Source organism: Tachysurus fulvidraco, chromosome 17 (assembly GCF_022655615.1).
Source record: "Tachysurus fulvidraco isolate hzauxx_2018 chromosome 17, HZAU_PFXX_2.0, whole genome shotgun sequence".
NCBI classification, from domain to species: domain Eukaryota; kingdom Metazoa; phylum Chordata; class Actinopteri; order Siluriformes; family Bagridae; genus Tachysurus; species Tachysurus fulvidraco.
This window is the reverse complement of record NC_062534.1, coordinates 17,447,453-17,474,317: the sequence shown is the minus strand read 5'-3', so window position 1 is coordinate 17,474,317 and position 26,865 is coordinate 17,447,453. Positions and strand designations below refer to the sequence as shown.

Sequence of the window (26,865 nt, the reverse complement as noted above, 5' to 3'; positions counted from 1 at the left end):
TCCAATAGCAGATGGAGTTTGGCAGATTGAGCTGTGTGAGCTCTTGTCCTGCAGCATGTCCAGCAGCTCTAGAACGATCGTATTAAAGGCTAAGCTGAAGTAAACAAACAAGATTATCATGTAGGTGCAAGCTGTGTTGATATGCTTGTGGATGAAACATAGGGCTACATTTGATGCACCTTAAAATGAAATGTTGTCACTCTAAGCAAATTGAAGATGAAGAAGCATTCGTTTGTCACATTTATATTACAGTAAGGGAAATTCTTTTTTTCACATATCCCAGCTTAGAAGGTTAAGGTCAGAGTTCAGGGTCAGCATTCATATAGCAGTCCTGGAGCAGATAGAATTAAGGGCCTTGCTCAAAAATGGCAGCTTGGTAGTGCTGGGGCTTGAACCCCTGAACTTTCAAACAGTAACTCAGAGTCTTGTTTGAATCACCACTGTAAGCAGGAACTAGAGAGACTCAAGGAAGTCCTTGGTGGTGTTTTTAAAATGTCATAATGAATGGCTCAAAAGTCTTCATTTCGGTAAACATTAAAATGGCATGTCAGAACACATCAGCGATCTTAAACTTCTTTAGAACCAGGTTGATGATAGATGTCTCAAAGCAAACGGGATCAAAACTATTTAAACACTGGCCAGAATTTTTTTGCTCACGGCATAATCATGAAACAGGAGATGAGATCTGGGCCTATTACTTTCCTGATATAAAGAATGACTTTTTTTTAATCCATTCAGTTATGTTTACTGTTGTGGAATATCAGAGAAACAAGTTTTCTCTCATCACTTACATTATAACAAATATAGTCATTCTTGAATACTTTCCAATTTAACGACAGAAAAAAATGCAGCCTTCATGGTACTGGGAAACGGCAAAGTTCCTTCATACTGATGTTTGATGCTGTAGAGTCCTTACATACAATGATAATCTCCTTACAGAGATCTTCACCATAATAATGACAATTTTTTTTATCATGTTGAATGAAATAGTCTGTTAGCTTTCAATTTTATGGAGCAGCTGTACTGTGACTCAGAGGTTCCCACAGATACAGTGTACTGCCAGGACTATCAGAGCTGCTGTAAAAGAAAATAAATCAGTCTGACCAATCAAACAGATTTGAGAATTAAACACCAGGACTTTGGAATAAATATATCAAACCTCATTGCTTAGATACAGCAGGATTCTTTAATGTAAACTTGTAGAACAAAAGGTACATGTTTAGATTAGAAGTTACTTAGATTTCTGATAGGTACTTAGTTAAAAATATACTGATGCCTTTTAATATCTAGTCTCTAAGCAAAAGGGTATGCAGTTGCAGATCATGTTACAGGCTTTTATTAGGGCACTCCATCTGTTCTGTGGGTCATTGCCAGCTGAGGAGGACATCTTGAGCTCATGTGGGTCATGGGGTGAAGACTCCAACATGTGCATGTGATGAAGAAAGGCAGTGGTCTTTCTGAATACTAATTTCATTTCACCTGCTGACACACATTCACCTCTCACTGTTGGAGTTCTACACAGCAGCACATCTACACTTAGCCATATGTAGCACCTGAGTAATTGGATTAAGTTTATTTTTACATTTAAAAAGGGAGCAAAGATTTCAGTACTGCTGTTTATAATAATTTTCACTATTTTCTCAGAACATTTACACAGGACACCACCCTACTGTGCACAGGACCAGAAAGTGGATTTGTTCATAGAAAGAATTTTAAAATCAAGTTACAGTTCCTGTCAAAACTGTTTCTCAATTAACACGAGCCTATTCCTAAACGGTCATTAAAAAACCTGCAGCAGCAAAGTCTGGCTCCAAAGACTCTAAATAAGCAGCATGATTAGGTCAGAAAAGTAAAATGATCACTCAAGGTATCAGTGTTAATCAATACATTAAGTGTTGTGTTGACAGTGGTTCGAATTAGCCATTTACACACCACAATTAAAGAAACTAAAAACCTTTAAAGTTTTAAACTTGTGCAGTATGTTGAGCATTTCTGATTAACATAAACTCTTGCCACCGAATGGGAGCAGAAAATTGGAAATTCGTTGGAGGAGCGATCTGATTCGACAAGTGAACAAGCTAGAAATGCCAGTTTGGGGTTTTGCCTTGGGGATCTGCAAAGATGGGGAAATTAGCTTTTCCTCTGAAATAGAGAATTTTCCAACAACCAGGCTGCACTTCAAGAATACAGTGTGAAAATACTGAGCAGTGCATCGCAGAACACACAAGGCTCAAAAGAGTACATCAAGTTTATTCTGTTCTCTCATCAGCAGAGTTGTTAAAATATGTAATTCTTGATGAAGTGCAACAGTAGAAGGCAAACAGGATTCTTTACATGCTAGTCACTCAGACACAACCATGATTTGACTTGGCGACAATTCCAAATAAAACCATATTTGCACTTTGACCTGACAAGCGGGTGCTAGCAATACACAGGATTGCCCGAGCAGTAAAAACACGTTCCTTTAAGAAACAGGGAGAGAACGTTAAAACAAAACAAAACGCTGGGTTTTTTCCTTTTCCACAATTCAAGTAGTTTGTCTACAACAAATTCGAGTTCAAACTCAAATACAGGAGGAGTCCAGATAAAGGGGATGCCACTCTGCATCTCAGGAGCAGCATGGCAAACAGGATGAGGAAAGCTGTTACTCAGGGTGACTTGCATCAGCAGTGACTTGAGATGAGAGCTGCTTCACTGGCGTGGTCCTGCATAACGCCCCTCGCTGGAGCCTGCACCACGACCGGCACCAAAACTTGGTTTCTGAGCCATGCCACCTCGAGGAGGCGGGCCTCTCGGCCCTCCTATCCTGTCCCTCGGTCCTCCAGGGCCTCTGGGACGGATGTGACGTTCACCTTCACGTGCTGAACGCGTTTTCTTTTCCTCCACATTTAGACGAACATCGCCCCGGAGCTTAATGGGCTACGACACAAAAGATGACGAATATTAACATGACCTCATACAATCAATCATCCAGAATACAAAGTAATTCAATCAAATGCTGAGACATACCCGATTGCTCAGGATCTTCTGTACAGGCTCAGAATCATCAAAAACCACAAATCCAAAGTTGGGCAGCTTGCCACCACTGTTGATCCTCAACTCCAGTACTGTTCCATACTCTGAAAGCAGGTGAACACTCAAATCACCACATCAGCGCACACACAGAAGATAATGTATAATCATGCATGGAAACTTTCCCACAGGGGTGTAAAACTTACGTTCAAAGAACTCTTTGAGCTCAGCCCTGTCCACATCATGGGGCACGTTTCCTACAAAGAGCTGCTGGCTGTCGGGATACCGGACCACCCGCCTCACCTCAGGCTCTCCACTTTCTCCTTCCCGTGCTACAAACACAAATGCAGTTTTAGAGACCTAGCTGTGATGAACACCATTATCCCTGCCACATGCAAAAACTGCTTCTGGCCAATTCAAATTTCAAAACTTAATTTGGTGGGAAGAGATGCAATTTTTTTTAGTGAGGGCATAGAATGGGTTTTGCACATAGTTAAGCTTGTTGAAGGTGGCTTTAAATCATGCCAGGAAAAAAAAAAAGCCATTTACTCAAGAAGCCTGGATCTTATGTAATTACTTTGATTAAAATGACCCAATTACTTCTGGCAAAGGCAAACCCTTGAGCAGCAAACAGCATTCACATCAGTGTGAATGAACAATGAAATTCGAATGGATTCAGGGTGCATTTAGGCTTACACACTACGCCTATATGATGGTGAATACCTCCTGGTCTCGGGGCTCTCTGTGCTGGGAGGGGTCCTGGTCTTTGGTCACGTGGTCTCTGGTCTCTCTGAGGTCTCTGTACTGTAGTCTGGGGTTCTGGCTTTACTTCAACTCTGGCCTGCTGTAACAAGATGCAATCAATATACACCCATAGGAACAACAAAAAAGTACACAGCAGGTTGTTCATATTTTAACTATGTATAAAATCTCACTGTTTAGCATAAATAAAAATTACAGGAAAAGTTCACCCTGAAACAGTAAGTTTTTTGTTTGTTTTTTTTAAACGTTCTTAGTAATTCTGGTGAAAACATGTACCATGATTAATTTGTAATATAACTATATATGTTTACCACTTCGACATGAACTCAAAAAAGTATAAAACTAAAAAGCTGGAGATAAAGTCAGGGTTAAATCCCACTGCCTTTACTATAAGAATTAGATAAGCAAAGCAAAAAAGGAGTAACATACTGAAAAACTACAAAAAGTTTTCAAGATCTACAAAGTAAAATTCAGGACCCTGTTAAAGAATACATCAATAGTAATTAGAATAATAAAAAAGACTAATAATTCAGGGTTTTTACTTTGTCAATGAGTGAACCCAGCAAAAGATTTGAAACAAGCAGCTGTTTATGACGGCACACCTGATTTGCTGGAGCTTTGACTACGTGAGGGGGGATTCCTGAAGCGGGCACCACTCCTCCCTGTGGGAGATTCTTACTGGTGACTAAAGCCCATGAGAAAGGCTGATGGGGGGAAAAAAAAAAGAAAGATGCGTCTTAAAAGTCCACATTCTATATTTTATTATATTTTATATTTGTTAAGCAAATCTGCATGGTAATAAATAAAACCAGAAGTTAAATTTGTCCAATCAAACCACACAAGCTCCATGAGAGCTTCCAACCCCCTATGTGGAGGCTAGGAAATTAGTATGGGCACATACCCGGTTTTCGTCTGGTATGGTGGCTGCAGACTCAGCAGGAGTAGGTGAGGGAGGAGCTCTTGGGCTTTTCTCCACAGTAAGGGGCTCAACCTGGCTTGCTGACTCCTGTTTCAGCTCCACAACAGCCGCCTCAGGCTCCATCTCAGGCTCAGGTTCAGGCTGGGGCTCTGGAGTTACAGATACTTCCTCCTGAGTAGCCTCTGGTTCCACACTGAAATGATACCATCGATATTATACTTTAATCTCTGGGATAAATAATTGATGGCTACACTGCATGCTAAACTGTAGACTCCTAGACATAAGTAAAAGATGACAAATTGTCAGAATTTAAAAGACATGGTAAATAGGACACATTTATCAAGTAGCTGATTAATCATTATTTCAATACCAAGAAAAATTAACCTGGCATTTAAAACATCCCACCATAAACTGAAACCCAGCCCTATCCACACCAACAGTACAAGTCCTATAGCCTAATGAATGGTTAGACAATCCATACCTTATCGCACCATACCTTATTGTGGGGGTTAATGTTGCTGTGTGCCTACACATTATATACAGTACACAAAAAAAATAAAATAAAAATGACAAATGCAACAGCCACACTTTCCCCATGGGGATAAATTAAAGCACAGCCATCTATTTTCAATTCTGGCCATCAAGCTTAACTACTGTGCTCATGACGTTTTCTTTCCTGTTGAGTGGACGAAAATAGAAAATGGGACATTACCAAGGACTCTGTTCATAGAACGCAGCCGTCTCTTCCTGCTGCACCTCAGGCGAGTTCACCCTATCCTCTAGCTCCTCCACTTCCTCCTCAGATTCTGGAAAGATAAGAGATGGATGAGGTCATCTGCAACGCACAGAGGCTGCCAGCATGAAAGCCCCTTAATATAACACAAAAGAGCTCACCTTCTGGAGGTTCAGAGTCAGAGTCGCCAAAGACTTCATCCTGATAGCGGAAGATGTCATTGTGTACGTAGAACTTGTTTGCAACTGTGCCCTGAATAATAGGATATTTGGAGAAACATGTAGCCAACATGATGGAAAGATCATAAAGTACACAGATGAAAGCAAATAAACCTTTAACAAGACTGGCTGCCTAAACAGACTAACAGTTTAGATTTTACATTTATAAATCTATTATGGCACATTCCATTTCTAAAGAACTCCAAGTATGCAAAGTGTTAAATGATAGTAACAGCTTTAAAATGCTGGTGTTGTACCTCTGGGGCCAACACAAAGGTCTGCATGAACTTCCTCATGGGCTGCATGTTGTTTGAGAGCTCTCCCATCACCTGCACCACAACCCCCTCATTCAGAGTGGCATGAGCATCAACATGCCTGATTTTGGTGTGACAGTCATTGAAGCTCAGAGCCATCACCTTTTTATGGATTTCCTATACAGAAAAAAAAATTACATTAAGACACCACACTATTAGGGAACAAAAAAAAAAAAAGGAGGATGGTAAAGGGGAGTTGGCACACATACCGACTGGCCATAGACAGCCTCTGCGGGTTTGCCATTGCTGTCCAAACCACCATGCACATAGGAAGAATTCTTGCCATAAAACCTGTACATTTAAAATGTCAAAAGGGAAACAATTACAAAAAGAAAAAAAAATTCAAAAATTCAAAATAACATTTAAACCACAGTATTACTTTGCTACCTCAAAAGGTTACACTAATATAGATTAATTTCACAAGGATTCTTCTGAGAAATTAAGTTCTTTTAGTAACATTTTGCCAACACGATAAACAATTCTGAACCAGTTTTAGTCATTTTAGTCAAATACATAATTATTCATGGTTCAAAAAAGTATCACTGTCTTGAACACCTTTCCTTGTGATAAAACAGTTTGGAATTATTATTTTTACTTTAACAGTTTTTTCTAATGTAGAGAATAAGGGATTGAATGATATTTATAACCAAAGAGAATTTATATCTGTTTAACACAACAGCCATAAGAAAGGTGTTTAACGTTCATAAACCCGTCTCTCTACAGGTCACCCACCATGAGGTCCAGTCTCTGTGTACAATGAACCATGGTAAAGAACCAAAGCAAGAATCCTACCAAAGCTGCACAAAATCAAAATCTTTGCAAAATTAGAGGTTATACCACATGACCTCAAACCTGAAGCACAGGGAGTCTTCAGAAGTAAAAGACTGAAACATTTGTACTTTAAAATGGATTGATCAGATTTACCCAGATATTTAAAACTACACCGAGTACCAGTTTTAAAATAAAAATGACCAAATGTTAACAATGAAGGAATGAGCCGAGTGAGTCACAGCTACGTGTGCAGTCTTGTCAAAAAAAAATTGCCAGTAACATTACCTTACATGCGATAGACTTATTTCCTGGTTAGTGGTTCAGGTGTTATTTTCCACATATCAGAAACTAATCTGTTAACCAGTTACAACGACTATATAATAACTTAGAATTATTTAGTCAACTAAAACTTCTGGTTTTCTAACTTTGTAGAAGAAATGGCACAGTCCTAGGACCCTAATCTGTTGTTGTAACCTACTTCATTTCAAATAATCAAAATACAGAGCTGTTGGATGGATGCTAGGTCATTTACTGCAGGGCAGCAATTTATTGTCCAAACATAACTAGGTCTCATTTCACCAAGAATCAACAATTACATTTTTCTGAGCTGCGAAAGTGGCATGATGTTTGATGTCTAATGCAATTTAAAGCAAGTGCTTAATATCTTGTTTTCTGCCACCAAAATAAATAAATAAATAAATACTACTGCATCAAAAATAATTCAAGCATCAGTGATATTCGTGTAAAATCACCCACCCCTTAAAGAAAACAGGACATTTTGAATATTTAACATTTACCTGTGCAGGTAGTCAGGAGCCTGGTTCAGAAGGGTGTAATACTGTCGGACAAACTCTCGCCCGACAAGCTGGGCACTTGGCTTCTCCATCACCATTTCTTTGGTCAGCTGGTTTAAACTGAAACAGAAAGGCTATAGATCACACCTGCTGGCAAAAAAAACAAAGCCCATCTACCCCATTACCAATACAAGTAAATCCTTTGTAAGCCAAGATGGAGGCGCATGGCGTGCTCTTATCTAAGGGCAACTCGACGCCCCATCACACCTGTACTGCCGACCTTCAGTAAACGTGTGTAACCAGGGCAACACACGACGCATCCGGTTGCTATAGTTTAGCGGTTAGATAAAACATTACCGTAGAGACAAACGGTTCTCCTACCAGGCCTGTGAGAGTCGGCCATGGGGCAGGAGGATGCCTCGTTAGCACCTTTTTTTTTTTTTTTTTAAATAAGCGTGGTTATAAAAATAAGTCAGCTACCTAGAAACAAAATCCGGTTCAAAGACCGCGTCAACAGATTGGATACGGATATATTTTAAAACACGTGTTCTACATTATTTCAGAATAGAGTCAGTGGCTAATTAGCTAGCCACTGCTAATGGCTAAATATTAGCCACTGCGTCGGATATCTAACACCGACGATGCGAAGTACGTCACGCTCGATATCCAACTACACGCGAGTGAGACCATGAAAATGTCCCAAGAAAAAGCCACAAACAACGACCCGCCGTAATTTTACACAGATATGCTACAGCTACTTGAGCTGTAAGTGAATGCGACGCTATTGCTATACAAAGGTTTAGCTTAGCATAGCTTAGCCGTTCTCATAGACAAAACAGCATTTCCGATGCAGTAAAATTCAATTATACTAATTAAAAAAAGTCAATAATAATGATAATGATAAAATCAGAGCTGAATATTAATTTCACATAATCAGTATTAGCAATGAAGCTAACTAGCCTGGTAGCATTATACGGCTAGCTAACACACTTGTCGCTAAGACGCAATGTTAGCCAAGACGGCTAACTAATCAACACACTGCGTTACTATCGTACGTTTTCCCCCACAATAAAACACCACAAATACAATTTATTTAACTTCTCTACCAATATTTACACCACTCACCGGTAGTAAGATGTTATAGTTACTTAGAAGAAATCTGCTGTGAGCTGAATGAAATCACCTCAGCGCCGGGTGGAGTAAGAATGGCAGCGCGTGCTTTGCTTAGCCGGTTTCAAATTGGCAGTAACGGCGTACAAACACTATAGCGGGACGCAATTAATGAGGACCAATAGACTGCAAAGACGGTATCAATTCAACCAATCGTTAAGCCAAATGTAGAAACGTCTCGAGTATTAACCAATGATATCTATCGTCCTCATTTCCAGCACCCTATCGAATTCAGTTCAGGGCGTGGTGTAAATCCACAAGCAAAGGTTGTTAGACCTGCGCTCTTCAGGTGGCGCTAAAGACGACGTGAGAAAGACTTAGGTCTAAATATATAACACAAAAGATATTTAATCAGGGACAGGAAAGGGGTGCTTGTGATAAATGAAAAGGATTTGACTAAAATGTAGTTTATTTTAAGAAATAATGAAAAAGAAGTGGAATCCTGTTTTATTTCTATATAATCAACAATGAAGTTATATAAATATTCAACAATAAACAGTAGTTACTGTTCCATCCTGGAAGTTGTCAGTTACCCTGATCAAGTAATTGACTATTATCACTTACATTATAGCAGATATACAGTCACTGAGCACTTTATTAGGAACGCTATACTAATAGGGATTAGGGCTCCTTTCAAAACAGCCTTGATTCTTTGTTGCATGGATTCCAGAAGATGTTGGAAATATTCCTGTGAGAGTCTTCTGCAGATTGACATGACACAGTTCTTGCAAAATTTCCAGGTGAATTTCCAAGGTGCTGTTCTATTGGATTCAGCTCTGGTGACTCGGAAGGCCACGGACAAACACTGAACTCATTGCCTTTAAGAAACCAGTTTGAGACCGCTATTGATATGTGACACGGTACCTTACCATGCTGGAATAGTCATTGGAAGATGGGTAAATTGTGCCCAGAAAGGGATGCACATGTTCTGCAATAATATTTAAATGGGCTGTGGTGTTCATGCAATTCATAATGTGAAAATATGCCAAGAACACGTTCAACAAAGCATTATGTTCTGTAAAGCTGCTTTGAGACATTGTAAAAAGCGCTATACAAATAAACTTGAATTGAATTTAATTGAATTTGCACGGCCTTCACAATCCTGGACTGTTGACACGGGCACGTTTAATCCGCGGATTCATTATTTAGTAGAGTAGTGTGACATATCCCAGTTCCAATGCTAATGTCATCTTCAGGTTGTTTTCTGGTTTAAATGATTATGATTTTCAGCTCAAATAACAAACAAAATTAAAATGTAATGAATGTAAATTATGAAAGTAAAAATGAACACAATAAAATGTCTAGAAATTTACTGCTATGGCACATCATATGACAGGGCTTCATCACAATAAATTCTCAATAGATTCTCAGTGGACACTATATTAGATTGACTACACACATGCAATGTTACACCTACTAAATAGGAACACTTTGTACATATAAAATTACTGGATGAAGTTGCACCCTCCTTTAACCTCTTCATCAGATACTATAATAACAAGCCAGGTTGGAAATATTGCTTTTAAGGGTTGAATGCACATGATCGGCACTGCAAATTTATAAGTGCATGCTAGAAACTCAGGATTTTCTTTGAGCTCAGAGTTTCTGATATGGGGGCATGTCAGTAAGGAAACATTTCTCTAGTTGACGGTAAATTTGTCAAAATTATATCAGGCGCTGAGGTATAAGGTATTATAAGCTTAGGTATTCTTAGTCATTTTCTAGAAGTAGAGTTAAAAACACTTGCTGTATATTTTGTATTTAATTAAGAGACCCATCTCCATCTTGCTCCACCCAAAGTAACATAAACACACTTGACATTGTAATTATGACTTCCCAGGAGGACTTGAACACAGTAGGATCCCATATGATATTTATTTGAATGTGTGTGGTGCTAAACACCTCATGGCAGCCTTGGTTACAAAACATTCCACCAGCCCAAAAATATTCAAACAGTGTTGTGGTCAAACTGACTGTGATCAAATACCCAGAGAATGGGTAACACACTGTGAATGATTAACTATATTCCTGAACTGTACACGTATAGGGTGCATGATAGTAGTACTTCATACATTCAGCAAACCACTATATCATGTTAGTCTCAAGAATGTGCTTAGAGTGATCCATCACCTAAAAATTTGGTCCCTTACATTGAATGGGCAGAGTAGAGGGTGCTGATAAATGGTACATAGAAACAAATAGGCTATAGTCAGGGATTATATACAAACTGAATATAAAGTAGGTGTAACTAATAAACCCTCCACTCTGTGTATATGCTTTTAATATAAATAAGCCAGACCATAAGCTTTCAAATCAGAAAATTAGTGTTGAAGCATCTGGTTTATTGAAATATAGACAGTAGGTCATTTGTGTTTAAGCATTTAAGATTAAATCAAGAACTCTGAAATGTCAGGAGTTTGTTTTTTTTTCTTTTTTCAGTTGTATTTTCTACTCTTGCATTTTTGTGCAAGTCACATCCCTTGCGTGTATATGTACAGACAGGCGGTTGCACAGGAAATGGGGAACTTTACAAAGAAATGCATCATTCAACCCACTGTTTGTGTTGTCAAATATGTTATGTTAGAAACTGATTAAATCTGTCTGATGCAAACTTCATAGCTGTGTGTCTTCCAACTACAATATATACAATGCACAAACACTAAGAGCTTATTTTTTCCTCAGCAAATCTGCATTCTTTTTCTAAATACATTCTTATATATCTCCTGCAAAAAGTTATATCTTATATATCTTATCCAGACTGACTTACAAGTTATTTCAATTTATACAACTGAGAAAATGAGGGTTAAGGGCCTTGCTCAGGGGCCCAACAGTGGCAGCTTGGTGGACCTGGGATTTGAACTCATGATCTTCCGATCAGTCCAATGCCGTAACCACTAGACTATCACAACCCTGTGGTTAAAAATCCAATTGTGCAACCACAAAATTAATTCTAGTTTTAACATGAAATATATTTTGTTGAAATTGTCAGGTGGTCACTGATAAAAGCTTCAGTGCAAAACTGTTCATATCAATTGCAGTCAAAGCCATTTTTATGATTTCTTAATGGTACCATCCACAGTAATGTCATGCATCTTTAGCTCATCATTGTGGTGTCATCCCCAGCAGCAGTGTGCGGTCTGCAAGTGATGAGAATTCCAACCAGAAGTAGAGCATCCGAATGGATTAGGCAGGTCCAGAGAGCAGAATAGATTAATTGGTATCTAGGGGGTAGCATGTGAAACACAACAGAGAAAGAGAGACAGGGAAAAAGTGTGAGGGAGTGAGGAGTTTTTTTTTATTGCGAATTATCACTAGATCAATCTTATAGTTTTGCTGACTCACGGTTCTTCCCTGGTTCTATCAAGTGCAGGAGTCAGTGTTTGTGCAGAATTTCCCTGTCCAGTTTCCTGTGCCCCAAAAACTCACTGCTAAAAACTGTCCCTAGATATGGAGAGAATGAAAGTATAAATATGTGTGTGAATGGGGCACTGTGATGGACTGGTGTCCCTGTCCATGATGAATTATCTCCTCGAACTATCCCCAGAGTTTAGTCCCTGAAGCCACAGTGTCCCAAATAAAATTGTATAACGCTTTTAACAATGTAAATTGTCAATGTAAAGTAGCTTCACAGAGCATAAGAAATATATGCAGATTAATATCAGACTTATATTTGTGTTTGTATTTACCCCAATGAGCAAACCTGAGGTGACTGGGGTAACTGTAGTGAGGAAAAACTCCCTTAGATGGAAGAGGAAGAAACCTTGAGAAGAACCAGACTCAAAAAAGAACCTCATCCTCATTTGGGTGACACTGGAGGGTGTGATATCTACCTTTGATTCCTTTCTACAGTCATATACAATCAGGCAATTGTGTATTGATTAAAAGGTTTTTGTTCTCAAAGATCACATGTAGTTGACATTCTCTCTTTGAATGTCCTGGTACACCTCTTGGTGCCTCGGAACCCTCGCAGGGTTGGTCTCTTCTCACTGTTGCTGCATTAAGCAATATTATTTGCATGTTTAACTAGCCCACTTGTCTAATTTGTTTTTGTGTGTTTATGCACGTCCTGTGTGATACAGGTAAACAAAGAAATATTCTTGTACTATTCAAATAATTACATAATCATAATGGAAGCTGTTCTTACACTAGGGGGCGACACTTCCCAGGAGAGCGAAGTCCATGAAAAAGTCTCAGAGCCCTATTCTAGGTTAACAAAGTTAACCATTCATTCAACTAAGTTTTGTCTAATTAGACAATGTATTTATAATGAATAGAAGCAAATGTTTTAATTATTAACGGTTCATAAATAACTTATAAATTCACATAAACAATTTTAGACCTAGATCCACACTAATTAGCTATTCCTCTTGTATAGATTTGCATGCACATACACCAAGAATTTTTCCATGAGCGGTTTGCTTATTTACTGCTATGTAGGAGGAGGACTGGAAAAATGAAGCTCTCTCCTCCCTGTTATGTAAGGGGCTGGGCCTCTCCGTCTCTGTTTCTTTGTGTTTGGAGCTCTGCCATTGTTGGAGATTCCTGACCGGCGTGTCTGGCTGGAAGGGTAAAGCTGGAGACTGGGTGAAATTGGTTCCCTCTAGAGCTGGGCCATTCCCATGCCTGCGTTGCTGCACTGTAACTCAACACTGTGGCTCACATTTCCCATGATATGGTCTAACAGACATGTGATAAAAGAATAAGACAAGGACTAGGGAGAAGGGTTATTTAGATTCTGACTGTCTTTAACAATACTGACCACAATATATATAATATACCTCAAAAGCAGTTATGGTTGTTTTTTATATGTTTGCCCTTACTGGTCAGTGTTAAATTGTGGGACAAGCAGGAAGTTCTGTTTTAAAAATAATCTCTTAAGTATAGGATACAGAAATACACTCTCTTCCTAAGAAGTGAAACACAAATGCTCACTCCACCCTTGCTCACAAAGGAAATTGCACAAGAACCTTTACTAGATTTTGTTTTAAACACAGGTTCCTAAATTGTAAATAATTTACTTTTTAATTTCCCTTTTTTCTATACAGTAACCCACTTTTTTGTAGTCCAAGGCACAACAATTAAACGAGAACAAAAGCTCATTAACGCTTCTAACACAGCTTGTTCATTGTGTTTTGGAGGCTGTGATGGATATGAACAAACATATGGGAATTATGATTGCAGAAGCAGAAAAGAGACAGTCCAGATATCCAGAGCAGAAAGATGAAACATTGAGAGAATGCATGCAATGTTTGGGTTTGGACACTTCAATAGCTTTATTTATGTAAAGATGTTCCAAGTGTTCAAATCGTGGCAAATACTGCAAATGCATGTGAACATGTTAGACAGAGAAGTTTCTCATCCTGCGAGATTCTTTCCTCTTTGAGTTCAATTAATAATTTCTTTTCTTGTCCAAATTTTTTTTTTTAAAAAACACTCAACATTTTGCACTGACAAGAATCAATAGGAAAATACACATAAACCATTTTTCTATTTTGGCCTCAAATATGAAAAAGCTTGTCAAATCTAAAAAGAACAGAAAACAGTGTATCCCCCACCAAAAGAGTGCAAAAAAACAAAACTATAAGGTTTATAAAGCAAGCAAAAAGGACATTTATTTGGAAACTTTATTTTTTTCCTTTTTTTTTTACAAGTTCTCCTCAGTATCTTTAAATTGACATTAATTTCAAGCCCTGATTCTTTGAAAAATATTTAACTCTTTGTGCATCCAAGTCCAAAAAAAGTCTTCCGACGTACAAAGTCCATCGTGTTTCTTGCCACTGTCTTGTTCAGACACTTGAAACGTCCACCCTGTTCATTCAGCTTTACCATTTGCATGTTTTGGAAAAAACAATGCCGACATGAAATAAAAAAAGGGAAGCTGTTATAACTTACTTTGATGGTTAGTGTGGACTGTGCATTTTTCCTTTTTTAATTTTTTTTATTTTAGTGGTATACATAGGTTACTGGAAATTGCAAATAGCACCATTAATGTGAATTGTTAGCACCTCGTCCCAATAGCAGGCTAACTAGAAAGCATCAATGGTAGCCAGTTTTTAGACGATAAGGTCCTTGTCGATATCCTCTGCAAACAGAAACAAACAAAATAAATCAAGTGGGTAAATCATTTTTAAAGCATAAGGAAGTATCCTTCAAACATGTTTGAAACTCACGATCTTTAATGCCGAAGCAGCTGGCCCACTCCTCCAGAGCGATGTATTTGTCCTGGTCAGCATCACATGCCTCGAAGAAGCTGGTGGTGCAGTGCTCCATGGGAATCAGAGGGGCACGCAGAGGGGATAGCTCAGTGTGGGACAAAAAGCTGAAACACATCATTCACATATTTGTAATGAAGCCAGACTTTATTCATTGTCTTTTTTTAATGCCAAAAATCCAAATATATGCATTGTGACATATCCAGTGACATATACTTCTGATAGTGCTGCACCTACAATATAAGCAAGCACTTGGTTTATCCGTGAGCAGATACTAAAACCTGTGAGAACATACCCATCAGAGGGGTGCTGGTCGAGCTGGCCGAACTGCCAGTGAACGGGGAAGATGTACATGTTGTAGTTCTTCTCAAAGTCCAGGGCCAGAAGATCCAGTGAGTGGTCACCAGCCTGCAGACGCTTCTCGTTCTCGAAGATCTTCTTCACCTGGAGACAAAACAAAATGCACTTTGTGAACATTGCAAGAATGTTTATTATGAAACATCATGGTCTGACTATTAAACCTGCTTAATAACTTACTAAATATTGTTAGCTGGCATGTTTTACTATATGTAATACACCTTGAGGAAATCTATAGTTCTCTCACTGGAATTCAAATATTCTGTCAATAAACAACATAAAGCCATGTTTTCTATTGACTCCATTGACTGCAGCTCTGGTGTTTTTGGTGATTTCTGGCTAATTGTGTACAGTAATGTATTAGTGATAGTATGGAGACTAATATGGTTCTGAAGGAAGGGGATTAATGAGACAGAGAGAACTTGGTTCAACCCTCAGCTTCTGTTTCTCGTTCAGCAGGTTGTTGTCCTCGTCACGTTCAAACAGAGTGACCAGCACGTTCTTCAGCCAGTCCCTCATACGCAGTGGGAACTCACCCAGCTCGTTCTCCAGGCATGGACTGATATCTGGATTAGAGGAATACAAACAAAATAATTAACATGCTTTTGAACACGCACTCTATATAAAATGTCATGACAGACTGTATACCAAATAATTCTTAATGAATCAGCAGCCATGCCCCTGGTGCTAAATATATCATTAAAGCATGGCTTACAGCCCTGGGGCTCTGGAATGCATTAATGCTATTAAGTAATGTCAAAACACATTTTCCTCAGTTCATCTGTAACTATGCTGCTCTGCTTTTTTGCATGGCTTTGCCAGAAGAGTAGCTCCATCTGGACCCTTCAGGCCAGACAGTCAGGTGATGTGACTCTGCGGATTTTCCTTGCTATTTGGGGTGGAGTAATGCAGACTAGTCTGGACCTGCCATGTGTGTGGAGCCCTGTTAGGGAAGCCTTGAGCCTGGAGCTTATCAATCACAGTGAAGCACTCAGCCTTTTACAACTTTTATGGATGATGAGCGGACTGGCTTATATGTTAGACATTCTCTGGAGGAAACAGCCCAGATTGTCTGTAAAGTAAAGGTATAGAGTTTTTTATGTCTGAATTTTTGAGGGTCACCAACAACTGGTACTTGTGTGTGTAAAAAAATACTTGGCCAATAAACCTGATTCTGATTCTGATTTTGGTACTGTTTCATTTTTTATTAAATCTGCAATGACGTGCACTTACATTTGCAGGGTCCGATGTAGTCCAGGTGCAGCTTGTGGCCCTTCTTGGTGCCCTCCAGAGCGCACTTTGTGGCAAAGAAGTGGCAAGAGGAGTCATAGGTCTTGTTGTCAGTGCCACAGACCTGTTGGATTCAAGGAGATAATTGTAAATAGGAGAGCATGACAGGACTGATACTCCTTAAAGATCTGGGAATGTCTGGAAGAGGATTGGCTGGTTTATTTATTGAATGCATGAAAATAGATATATTCTTTTTTTTTCTTCATTTTATCGTTCTAAAGAAATACAAAGGAATGACATGTGGCTCAGACTCACTGCAGTAAAAACTCACATGCTCAAACTCTCCTACTGGGGCAGGGCACGTGAGGGGGTCCTGGCACACGCACATGGGCTCGTTGTTTTCATCAAGCTCACACACCTTACCCTTCTTGCAGTGATGGTTGAGGCAGGGGTCTGGAAGAGGAAACGAAAAAATTTTTTTCTAAGTACATATTTCTGGTTAAGCCATTCCATAATTGTGAGAGATGCTATGCAGCTGAATTTCCGAAGCGACAGTCTAATGCTCTCCATAATTATAGCTAGTCTAGTTTTGGCTTAAGTGCAACCTGTCATTACCAAAGTTTCCGTGAACTTGCTGCTATGTAATTTCCTCATGTTATCATCACACATGGAGAAATAAACACTTTTTCTACAGTAAATAATTTAGGCTCTCTTTAGAGAGTGTTCTGACATGCATCTGTACTCAAGTCTTGTACTCATGTCAACCCCAAGTCCTGAGTTTCTTTAGGTTACTTACTCTCTGCAGCAACATCCTCCACAACCTCAATGGCTTCATCAAACTCTCCAGTCTCCACTTGAACTGGATTGGATCCTACTTCTACCTGCTAGGTTAGGAGATAAAGAGCAGTGTTGGAACAGTGACTTGTTATTTGTCAGAAATATTCACTATTAGAAATATTCTCTAAAATTGTTTGCATACAGAGTTTTATTAGAATAACGATTGCATGAAATAATTGCAGAATAAATAACATATTTGAACTAGAAAGGCCAGGACTAGAACTGGACAATATCTTTACACACAAAATAGCTGATCCCATATAGAGGATGTTCCCAAAAGCCAAACAAATGAGCTGCAGGATATCAATCTGATTGCTCTGTTTTATATCCAGATTAAATGGCACTTACCTCATCAATGACTGGCTCCTCTTCGGCCTGCAAAATAAACATACACAGTATAATGTTTTTTTGTGTGATTAAATGCTCACTTTTTTTTAATCCTTACTGCTGACCTTAGAAACTTGGGCTTAATTTAATTTGCTTAAGCAAATAAAACTCCTTGTAAAACCACAGATTCATCAGCTTAACTTTTTTATTAGTGAGGACACGTTCACCTCCAACTGTGTGTACTTACTTACTACAGTATATTATGGCCCATCAAATGACACAATATTTAATGCAGCTTACTTGTGTTATGCTAAACTTAAATCTAAGCCTATCCTAAACCTTAGTAAACAAATAAAACATTATGGCTTGCATGTTTTTATCTATTTGACGTTGTGCATTTGTTTAAAAAAGCTGTTCCCCTCATGATGACCAGACAAATATCCCCACATGGAACACTTTGTCCCCATCTATGTATTAAAACATGCTCACATTTGCACAGAACAGATGTGTAAAGTTGACTTACTGGGGCAGCCAGGGCCTTTCCAGCAAGGCACAAAAGGAAGACAATCCACACCCTCATTATGAGATTCAGCCTGCAATTAAATAAACAAAAAGTCGTACTTAAATCAAAGGGATATAGTACATACCTACATATCACAGATGTGACTATATCATCTGGAACATGTTTCAAGTGTTTTCATGTGACCTTTATTCTGTATAACCTTGATGTATTCAAAATCATGACTGTGACACATCAAACAAGACTCATATGCTGTCTCTGTCACAGTCTTTGCTGTGAGATCAATATCACTCTCCATTCTCATTCTTATATAATACTTATAGCTGCCTCCTTATTTCTTTATCCAGACCAGATTCCCTTTATGCTCTCTGAGATCACATTATGGTAATTCTTTGAATACAGGAATAATAAGGAAGTAACCTTATGTTTACTGTACCATAACAATTTATAAGTGGAACCCAAAAGAGAGCGGATTCCCTTTTGAATCTTCATCTTCATCAGGATGATTTCCCTTAACACTCTCAGCTCTTACTTATTCTATAAGATCTAAATCGGATCTGTTGTTAAAGTTCTATACAAACATCTTTCCAAAAAGTTCTATACAAACATCTTATCAAGTATAAAACATGATAAAAGGTTGTTCCCCCCTGGTAACCTCTCTCCAATCAATTTGTCAGTCAAAGCAATGCTAGCCAATCAGGATGTCTGTGGTTTATGTATGTGGAAGAGGGCAGTTTGCACTTCCCAGTCCCCACTGTGCGTGTTCAGCTGTGAATGAGCGGCAGTTTCAAAAGCTGTGGTGGAGGAAGATGAGGAGGAGTCTGTTAGACCTCCCTCTCCCTGGCTGGTAGTTGATGTGTGATATTTATGAGGTAGGTAATGAGCAGGAACTTGTGAAGGACTAAACAGAAAAAACGGGGGTAAAAATAAGTGAATAAAATAAAAGAAGACATTCTTTTTTGGTTGGATACTCAAAAAGGCCATAAGGCTGCTGTGCTGTGCTAATGCCATCAAATGATCATGGTTAAATGTTCTAAAAGTTAGTATCAAAGAAAGCTTCCTTGCACATTGAGAAGCTTTCTCATGGGGCTATGACACAACAGGCATTCTCTTTTAAATGGAAACAGAGACCGTTCAAGTGTTCAAGCATTCTCTGTGATCTGTGTAGTGTATTCCCATTGGGAACAAAAGAAGCATGTAATCCGCAAACTCATTTTCAATATGCATAAGCTATACTGTAGGGTATTAATGATTACATGCTGGGGAAAAGCCTTGCAATTATGTGCTATAATAGTACCGAGGGATTATGTTGCTTTATGTACAACTATATAATTGCCAGAACTATGCCATTTTTCAGAGGATTTACAAGCTCCTTGGTTAACTCAGGAAATACAGTAGCAAACTTTTCTGGTGCTTCACCACAGACAGAGGAATCCTTGTTCCATGAACAAAGTATTCACAGGGTGTCACACATTCTTTAGGGAAATGAGAGCAGTGGGATGAAATTCAAGATGTGAACTAAGCTTTGTGTTCGTTGTACTGTTATGTCTTACATATTATATGGTAATTAAGTCAAAAATATCTGGCATCTCAATAACTTAATAAATAAAAATAATCCAAATAAATAAACCTTTACTATGAATTGTGCAATGTTGAAGGAATAACCCATCATTAGTGTGCCTTGACAAGTCCTTTAGATGCAGATGTTTGCTCTTGTGTTGATGTGGCACAATCTCACATTTCTCCAAGCAGCTGCCGAGGAAGAAGACTTGCCAAATGGTGCTTTGATTTTGACCTGTCAGACCAGCCAAATTCAAAACAAGCTCAAGCCAGGCTCTTCCCCCATCTGTTTGTGTTGGACAGGGTAAAAATGCTTCTGCTCAGGAACTGATGTCAGCCAGCCATGTCTGATGGATTTAGTCGTTGAAAAACACAGAGTAAAAACTGACAACTCCAAACATGGCAAACAAGGACTCTTCTCACCCAGTTGCTCAGGGAGTGGAAAAATAGTGCAATTTCCATAGGAATACACTGTCCTGTAAGAAAATTAAATACTTCACGTATTATGAACCTGTAGTATTTGGCTTGGAAGGGTCATTCTTTTCCCTTTGAGAGACTTTTGTACATAAATTTGCATGTTTATTTTCACAGATGAGGCAGAACGCTGTTAGTTCATTGGACCTACTTACGTAAGAGCAAAACAAGCTGTTTTATTTGGAAAGTAGTGCTCATACTCAAGCAGGCTTGAAATTAACTGGTGGCAGAAGCATAAAGGATGCCTTTTTTGCACTCACTATTTGATTTAGAGGTTAGTTAGGTAAGCAAGCTGTGAGATGAAAACAGAGACACAGTGCTGTGCTTTTTCAAAGTCACCTTATTTTTCCAAAGGATCAAAATTAGGAAATACTTTCTGCTTTTTTGAGAATGACTTAAACAGGTGGTCTGGAAAAAACAGTGAAGTTGACACACTGTACAAATGCACAAATAAATGGAGTCACTCTTTCTCACTGTCAGAGCAATCTGGCTAAAAGGAGCTTATTTGTTTAAATTTGAAGCAAATAAGTTTATCCTCTAAATGTGAGAGTCCAAAATAATTAGGAAAGAATATTTGGGGTCATTCATGGCCTCAAAATATACATGCTAATATTTAACCTTCTTAATAAGTCTTAATCACTGTAATTTCTGCCTAGTTCTGCATCTGTGGGCACAAAGGGTGGCACAAGAGTTCAGTTTTTGGAACAGGAAACCACTGAGCAAGCCACCTGTCCATTACCAGGTAATTACTGTGCTTCGTTTGCATAATGTTCAGTGGTGAGCACTGATGTCTCCACTGTGTTTGCAGAACAGAACACTTGCCAACAAGGCAGCTGGTCAGAAACAAAAATGATCCAACCTGACAAACGGCAGGAAGGTTTTTGACTGAGGTACAAAAACGACCGCAGACAAAACAAACTTGTTTTGGTTTGGCTCTAATGATGTGCAGTTTGCAGGTAACGGACATTTATCTCTCCTCTTCTCGCATTTTAAGGCTATCCTTCAGGTAGCCTACAGAGCCTCTGTTTTATTGTAATTAAAAGTCAACTGAATGAAGTAGGCTTTGTAGTAAATCCCACCCTCTATTCAATGGATTGATAGAAACAAAGCATTCTGATCCCAGGGAGCTCAGACTCGGACAAAAGATATAGAAGAGCGATGTAACCTGAGTTTCTAGTCATCTGACCTTTTGGAGCCCTTTCGCCCTTCCCCCAGTGCTGCTAGGACATTAAATGTCTATGTTATTTACTCACGGGTCAAATACTCACATGCCAAAAAGAGCAGCTGTGGAATCTGTGGAAATGGAAAATTTACCACTAAGGAGATCCAGCATTTTTTAAGAAGTACAGTTTATGCTATGACCCGTCTCTGTATCCCTCAAGGTTTAAAGGTGAGCGATGACAATGATGACAAGGTCAGACAAAACAAGTGGTTGCTGGACCTAATTGTTTATTCATTTAATCTATGTCCCATGCCTAGCTACAACGTTTCTAAAATATGCATTTTTCATTCTGGCTCCATGCCATGGGATTGGTTTGCTCTACAGGTCAATGTCCCTTTGGGGATTATAAACCAGAAGCTCTCTTTGCCTTTATCTGGACTTAACTCCTAAAAGACTTCAGGTCAAGCTGTTACTTGCTGTTGTAGCCTTAAAACAAACGTATCGTTCCAATTCACAAGACAGTGTAATCCAAGTAAAAGGATGATGGCATGTGGAAAAGCCCTCTCTGCCCTGCACAACAGCTTTACTATACAGGAATTTAGATCAGGATTTTGCATATTTTACTGTTTCATATTTGCAGCATAATCATGGCTTTCAAAACATTTTTTACTCTGAAGTGACAAATATGTTAGTTTTTTTTTTAGATTTTTTTTCCAATAGTTTTTTTCAGTCTAACAAAAACAAAAAGATAAACATTTTGTTATATGGTGCTATTATTTCCTCTCTCATAATACTTTGTACAACATCTGTGAAAGTGTCTAAAGTAAGCTTGATGTTTCCCATTAAATAATAAATGAATATCACGGATTAAACCGGCTGCTGTGTGATATTTCTCTTTTCCATCATCTCGCTTCCATGGTTTTTATCTGACAGGCCATCCGGCAGCTGTGGACATTCAGTTTGTTCTCACGGCGTTGTTGTTTGTCAAGAGAATTGACATCTGGACAATTTTAACAGCTGGTGAGAATGGCCATGGTAACTCACATTCCTTTTGATGGGAGTAACTTGGAGGGGAGGGAGCTATGTGAAAATTGACCTGCTTTTTTCCCCTCTGTCTCTTTTTTCTGTCTCCCTTCTTTCTTTGTACTCCTTTTTCCCTTCCCCCTTTCCCCAAAATCTGTGGTCACTCCTCCCATTGCCTATGTGGCACACAAAGCTTTAACACTGAGCTTGCTCCTTAGTTGAGTGTCAACAATAGATTGATATATTCTCAGTTCTGCCAAACATTTTTATTAACACGTCCTCCAACAGGGCCTTTTAAAAGTTAGAGATATTGTAACATTTGGATACACAATGTTACATGATACCTGAAACCCACAGAGATATAACACTACACTGGAACGATGAAGCTGTTATTTCTCAAGTAATCTATGACAAATAACAAAACTGTTTATCTGATATATATATATATATATATATATATATATATATATATATATATATATATATATATATATATATATATATATGATTACATATAATATATATATGATTTACATATAAAAAATAAAAAGTCAAATGAGGCATCATAGCAGTAATGATGTTTGAATGCATGTATTATACTTCTTCTCAAGTTAAAAACAGAAGAATGATGGAGTGAGTGATCTTACCTTAGCTTCACCAAGCAGGCAGATCAAGGGAGAAGTCAGCTGGAGCAGGGGTCTGGAACTATCTAAGAGAAACACAAGTTGACACAGAAGACATTTGCAGTGGGCAGGCCCAGTCGAACCCCCCTTGCAGCCCTGGATTGGGACGTCCCACCGTTTAACTCTGTGTAGCCAGCTGAAGCTACAGCTCAGGTCTGCTGTGCATGTTTAGACGGGTACAGCAGTGGATTTTATGACTTCATATAATACTCTAATACTCCCTGCTCGCTTTTAAAGCTTTGCATATATTTTTAAGGTTCAAGGTTCAAGGTTTAATCAGGAAAAGCTAAATTAGCTTTGGGACAATGCATAAAAAGTAGAGTTTGCTAAACTGTTTTTTTTTTTTTTTTTTTTCAGACCAGAAAGGACCAGATTTGTGAATGTGTTTTGTTTTTATTCTACAGATATCTTCACAATTAAAGACCTTCCAAATAAATTAATTCTTATCTAATATTTCTGTTATTTCTTGAGACTATTATGTAACACATATAAGGACACTAAGCTTATGTCTACATATCTTAATTCTATAGTTACAAATTTCAAGCTTAAAAAAAATGGTCTAATAATGTATCGTCAAAATAAAAATATTAATCAAATAATTAAATAAGCAAATGTATCTGCCAATAGAATAACACTAGAATACTAGAGCATTTCACATTTGTCAATATTTAAAATTATACTTTGTTAAAGGCTTTGTTTTAAAAGAAAAATTTAACTTAATTTTTAATGTTAAATTTGCATATAATCATGTATTTGTTTGTTATTTTTCACTAAGATATAGGGTTTTGCAGAGTGATTCTTAGTGTAAATTCTTTAAAGATCTATTAATTTTTCTAAAATGAAATATTAGGGGAAAAAGGCAGAGGGTGTGATATTTATGAGAACAAAATCCTAATTTAGTCTGGAGTCATTAATGGTGTGTATACATCCTCCAAACTTGCAAATATATCTCAATGCTACAGTAATTCTGTGTTTCATAGAGAAAAATGTAATACTCTGTCTTTGTTCTGTCTGTCTGTCTTTCTGTGTGTGTGTGTGTGTGTGTGTGTGTGTGTGTGTGTGTGTGTGTGTGTGTGTGTGTGTGTGTGTGTGTGTGTGGTGACTAAGTGTACTTGGGGTTACTAAGAAATTATCAGGCTAAAGTAATCCTTTTTGCTCTTCCAATCAGTTTTTAGCCTCTCTGTCTCGGAGACAGCAGTCAGAGACACTCTGCTCTGGATTGCTAATGTCTGCTGAGAAGCATGTAGAGAAACATCTGGATGTGAAAAAAAAGGCACGGAAAAAAGTTGCAGCTATGCAACGTGGCATTCTGGCTGCAACAGACTCAGAGAGTCATAGCATATCCGACCAAAGAGAAGATGTAATTACTTACTTCTCCTGAGCTGCAGACGTGGCATTGTCTACAGTAGCTTGACAAGTCTTAACATAGCCATAGGCTCAGGGGAACCCAACCATCCAATGCCACCCATTCTCTTCTCCCCTGTCCCCTATCTAATTACAATTAAGCCTAATTATACCTGCTTTCATCTGCAAGCACAAGCACAGGGCTGTGTGAGGTTATATATTATGGGACACTTTTGATGTCTATTACTTTGATGCTCTAAAAATTTCAATTGTGTTACCATATATAGATAAAGTTTTAGGGGAATCAGTTATTGCATCACCATTGTAGGGGCTTGATTTATTTGGAAGGTAGACCATGTATGGTGTTTATGGGAAATACCTCTGTGTAACATAGCTAGATTCTGATTCATGCAGCAAATGGGACGCTGTCGACCACAGTTTCCTAACCAGGGTCTTAAAAAGATCACAACCTCAGCTGAACAAGGCTTCTATTCATTCTGGTTCCTGTTTTTGACTCTGTGTAAACTCTGGGCACACTGATACCCTGCAATAGCAAATAACCTAATATTAACATTGGTGCAGAATAAACTATAGCACCTGGGCTTATAGTGTAGATAAACCAGCCATACTGTGTCCCTGTTTGGTAAATAACCATATAGCTTCATCTTGATCTTTGGTAAAACTGGAGAAATTCTTCATTAAGTGTATTGTAGGGTTATACAATATAACATGAAGTTCCCCTGAGATATGAAACATTCCTGTCACACAAGACATATCATTTACATTTACATTCTCAGTATTTAACACACAGTATTTATCTTAAACACTAATACAAAAAGGCCACAATTTATTGCTGTATTTGATTGAACTTGGAAGTAGGAAATCAGAACTCAGGTTTACACTGTTTTCTGCCTCCAAGTTACAAAGTGGAGGAAAAAAACAGCCTCTATGTTCATCAAAATGAGTGAAGTATATTTTATATTTTTATACTTATAGTTTTCTACTCAAAATGACAAACTGTATATTCAGTGTTTTCATTTAGATAGATTTAACAGGATAATATGTCTATGTTGATGTATACAAGGCAAATAATTGTATATACATAATAACAAAGTGTTAGTTTGTTTACGGTTGATACTATGAGCAACCATGTTGATTTGAAGTCACATGCTGTACTTGAGGTTTATGTCCTTCTCGATTTTTTTAATAGGTGTCCTGAAGGTTCTTTGGTGTTTCCTTCTTTAAAGCCCTGTTACATGGGAGTTAGTAAATGATATGTCATTCTTTAATATGCCATAGATTTAGTTTTAGTGGAAGTGTTTAGTAAGTGACTGGGTCTAGAGTCTTCTTTAAAGACATCATAGGACATTCAACATTCTCCTCTATTACCTCTGCTTAAAATCAGCCCTTAAAATAAGTCTATTTCAGGATTTGTTTTATTACTGTCTCAATGGCTTTCATTCTGAAATGGCCACATTAGAGCTGGAACATTTAACTGTCATTTAGGATGTGATTGAGATGGGCAAATGAAATATCGTCTCATGTTCGTCATGTTTACTGTATAAAAACTCTTCACGTACACTAAAGCATCACTAGAACAATAAATTAAAAAAAAGATAAAGGTGGGACAATGTTTGTTTTGCTTGCAGGACATGTATCTGCTGTTAATGGAGAAAGACACATGAACATACCCAGGGTAACACAATGGCTGCTCATCCTTTCCTTCCCCTGCGTACTTTCCTATGAGGATTGACAGCGGTAAAATGAAAACATCTGGAGAATCTATCAAAGTAGAGAATAATGACTAGGAGCCAGATGGAGGATATGAGCAGAATAGTGAGCGTGGCGGGTTTGCGTTGTCGGTAGCTTTCTCCTGCAGCTGTTAAGTGGGTGTAATAGCAGCAGGGTGGCACTTTTTTTTGAAAAAGAAGAGTGGATGAGTGGCATGATGACTGTAAACGCAAGAACTTCGCTGTTGCAGAAGAGGTGACGTGTACAGCAGACACGCGTCCTGTTGCAGCAAATGGGCCACCTGTGCTAAATTAAAGTTCAGATAAAGTCTTAAATCAACAAGAAATACTGACTGTACGCTAGTATAATGAAAGCAATTTTAGCATCTTTAATGGCTTTAAAGAATAACGAATATGAGATAATGTTGCACAATGTTGGTTCGGTACAAATTGAGTTCTGAATGTGTATATTTTAGATGACATTTTAGTTTCAAAATGAGTGATAGTTTTCTGTTTCTCTGTTTTATTTAATGCCAGTTTATAATTCATCAATTTATTGGAAAATCTGAGATAAGCAGTCCTGAAAAAAGCAGCAAATTCTTTGAATTATATCACTTTTCTAGATCAGCAATAGGATTTGACAGATTGAAATGTTATTACAGGAATAGGAATAAACAGTTTCCCATTTAGCAAATGAAAATGTTTTTGTGATT

The 26,865-nt window shown here is 38.2% G+C and overlaps 2 protein-coding genes across 10 annotated transcripts; both read right to left on the bottom strand.

Annotated features, from left to right (window-relative positions):
* Positions 1-2,230: 2,230 nt before the first annotated feature.
* On the bottom strand, positions 2,231-8,806 carry g3bp1 (GTPase activating protein (SH3 domain) binding protein 1). 8 transcript variants are annotated; one of them, XM_027135840.2, is made up of 12 exons: positions 8,649-8,806; positions 7,527-7,643; positions 6,168-6,249; positions 5,902-6,075; positions 5,588-5,678; positions 5,406-5,499; positions 4,676-4,886; positions 4,377-4,478; positions 3,709-3,856; positions 3,219-3,344; positions 3,010-3,119; positions 2,231-2,919 (listed from the first exon to the last, which is right to left on the bottom strand). In XM_027135840.2, exons 2-12 carry the CDS (start codon positions 7,619-7,621, stop codon positions 2,692-2,694), a joined length of 1,461 nt encoding a protein of 486 aa, XP_026991641.1. In that variant the 5' UTR covers positions 7,622-7,643; positions 8,649-8,806; the 3' UTR covers positions 2,231-2,691. The 8 variants fall into 8 exon arrangements, with proteins under 8 accessions (XP_026991641.1, XP_026991643.1, XP_026991642.1 ...); XM_027135842.2 differs by having other exon boundaries at positions 3,736-3,856; XM_027135841.2 differs by having other exon boundaries at positions 3,709-3,853.
* A 5,493-nt stretch (positions 8,807-14,299) lies between these two features.
* sparc (secreted protein, acidic, cysteine-rich (osteonectin)) lies at positions 14,300-23,169 on the bottom strand. Of its 2 annotated transcripts, none has more exons than XM_027135823.2 (10): positions 23,043-23,169; positions 18,180-18,249; positions 17,678-17,704; positions 17,289-17,373; positions 16,824-16,945; positions 16,496-16,616; positions 15,695-15,828; positions 15,201-15,349; positions 14,864-15,012; positions 14,300-14,775 (listed from the first exon to the last, which is right to left on the bottom strand). In XM_027135823.2, the coding sequence occupies exons 2-10, from the start codon at positions 18,234-18,236 to the stop codon at positions 14,747-14,749; spliced, it is 873 nt and encodes a 290-aa protein (XP_026991624.1). In that variant the 5' UTR covers positions 18,237-18,249; positions 23,043-23,169; the 3' UTR covers positions 14,300-14,746. The 2 variants fall into 2 exon arrangements, with proteins under 2 accessions (XP_026991624.1, XP_026991622.1); XM_027135821.2 differs by having other exon boundaries at positions 17,289-17,376; positions 23,043-23,165.
* Between the last annotated feature and the right edge of the window lie 3,696 nt (positions 23,170-26,865).

Bases quoted from the DNA above. Each gene is read 5' to 3' on its own strand.
- sparc (XM_027135821.2), bottom strand. From the start codon at position 18,236: ATGAGGGTGTGGATTGTCTTCCTTTTGTGCCTTGCTGGAAAGGCCCTG. The intron at 17,705-18,179 runs GTAAGTCAACTT...TTTATTTTGCAG, and splicing joins GAAAGGCCCTGGCTGCCCCA to GCCGAAGAGGAGCCAGTCAT. The intron at 14,776-14,863 runs GTGAGTTTCAAA...TTCTGTTTGCAG, and splicing joins CTGCTTCGGCATTAAAGATC to AGGATATCGACAAGGACCTT.
- g3bp1 (XM_027135840.2), bottom strand. From the start codon at position 7,621: ATGGTGATGGAGAAGCCAAGTGCCCAGCTTGTCGGGCGAGAGTTTGTC. The intron at 3,120-3,218 runs GTAAGTTTTACA...ACCTGCTTTCAG, and splicing joins GCTCAAAGAGTTCTTTGAAC to AGTATGGAACAGTACTGGAG. The intron at 2,920-3,009 runs GTATGTCTCAGC...TTTGTGTCGTAG, and splicing joins AGAAGATCCTGAGCAATCGG to CCCATTAAGCTCCGGGGCGA.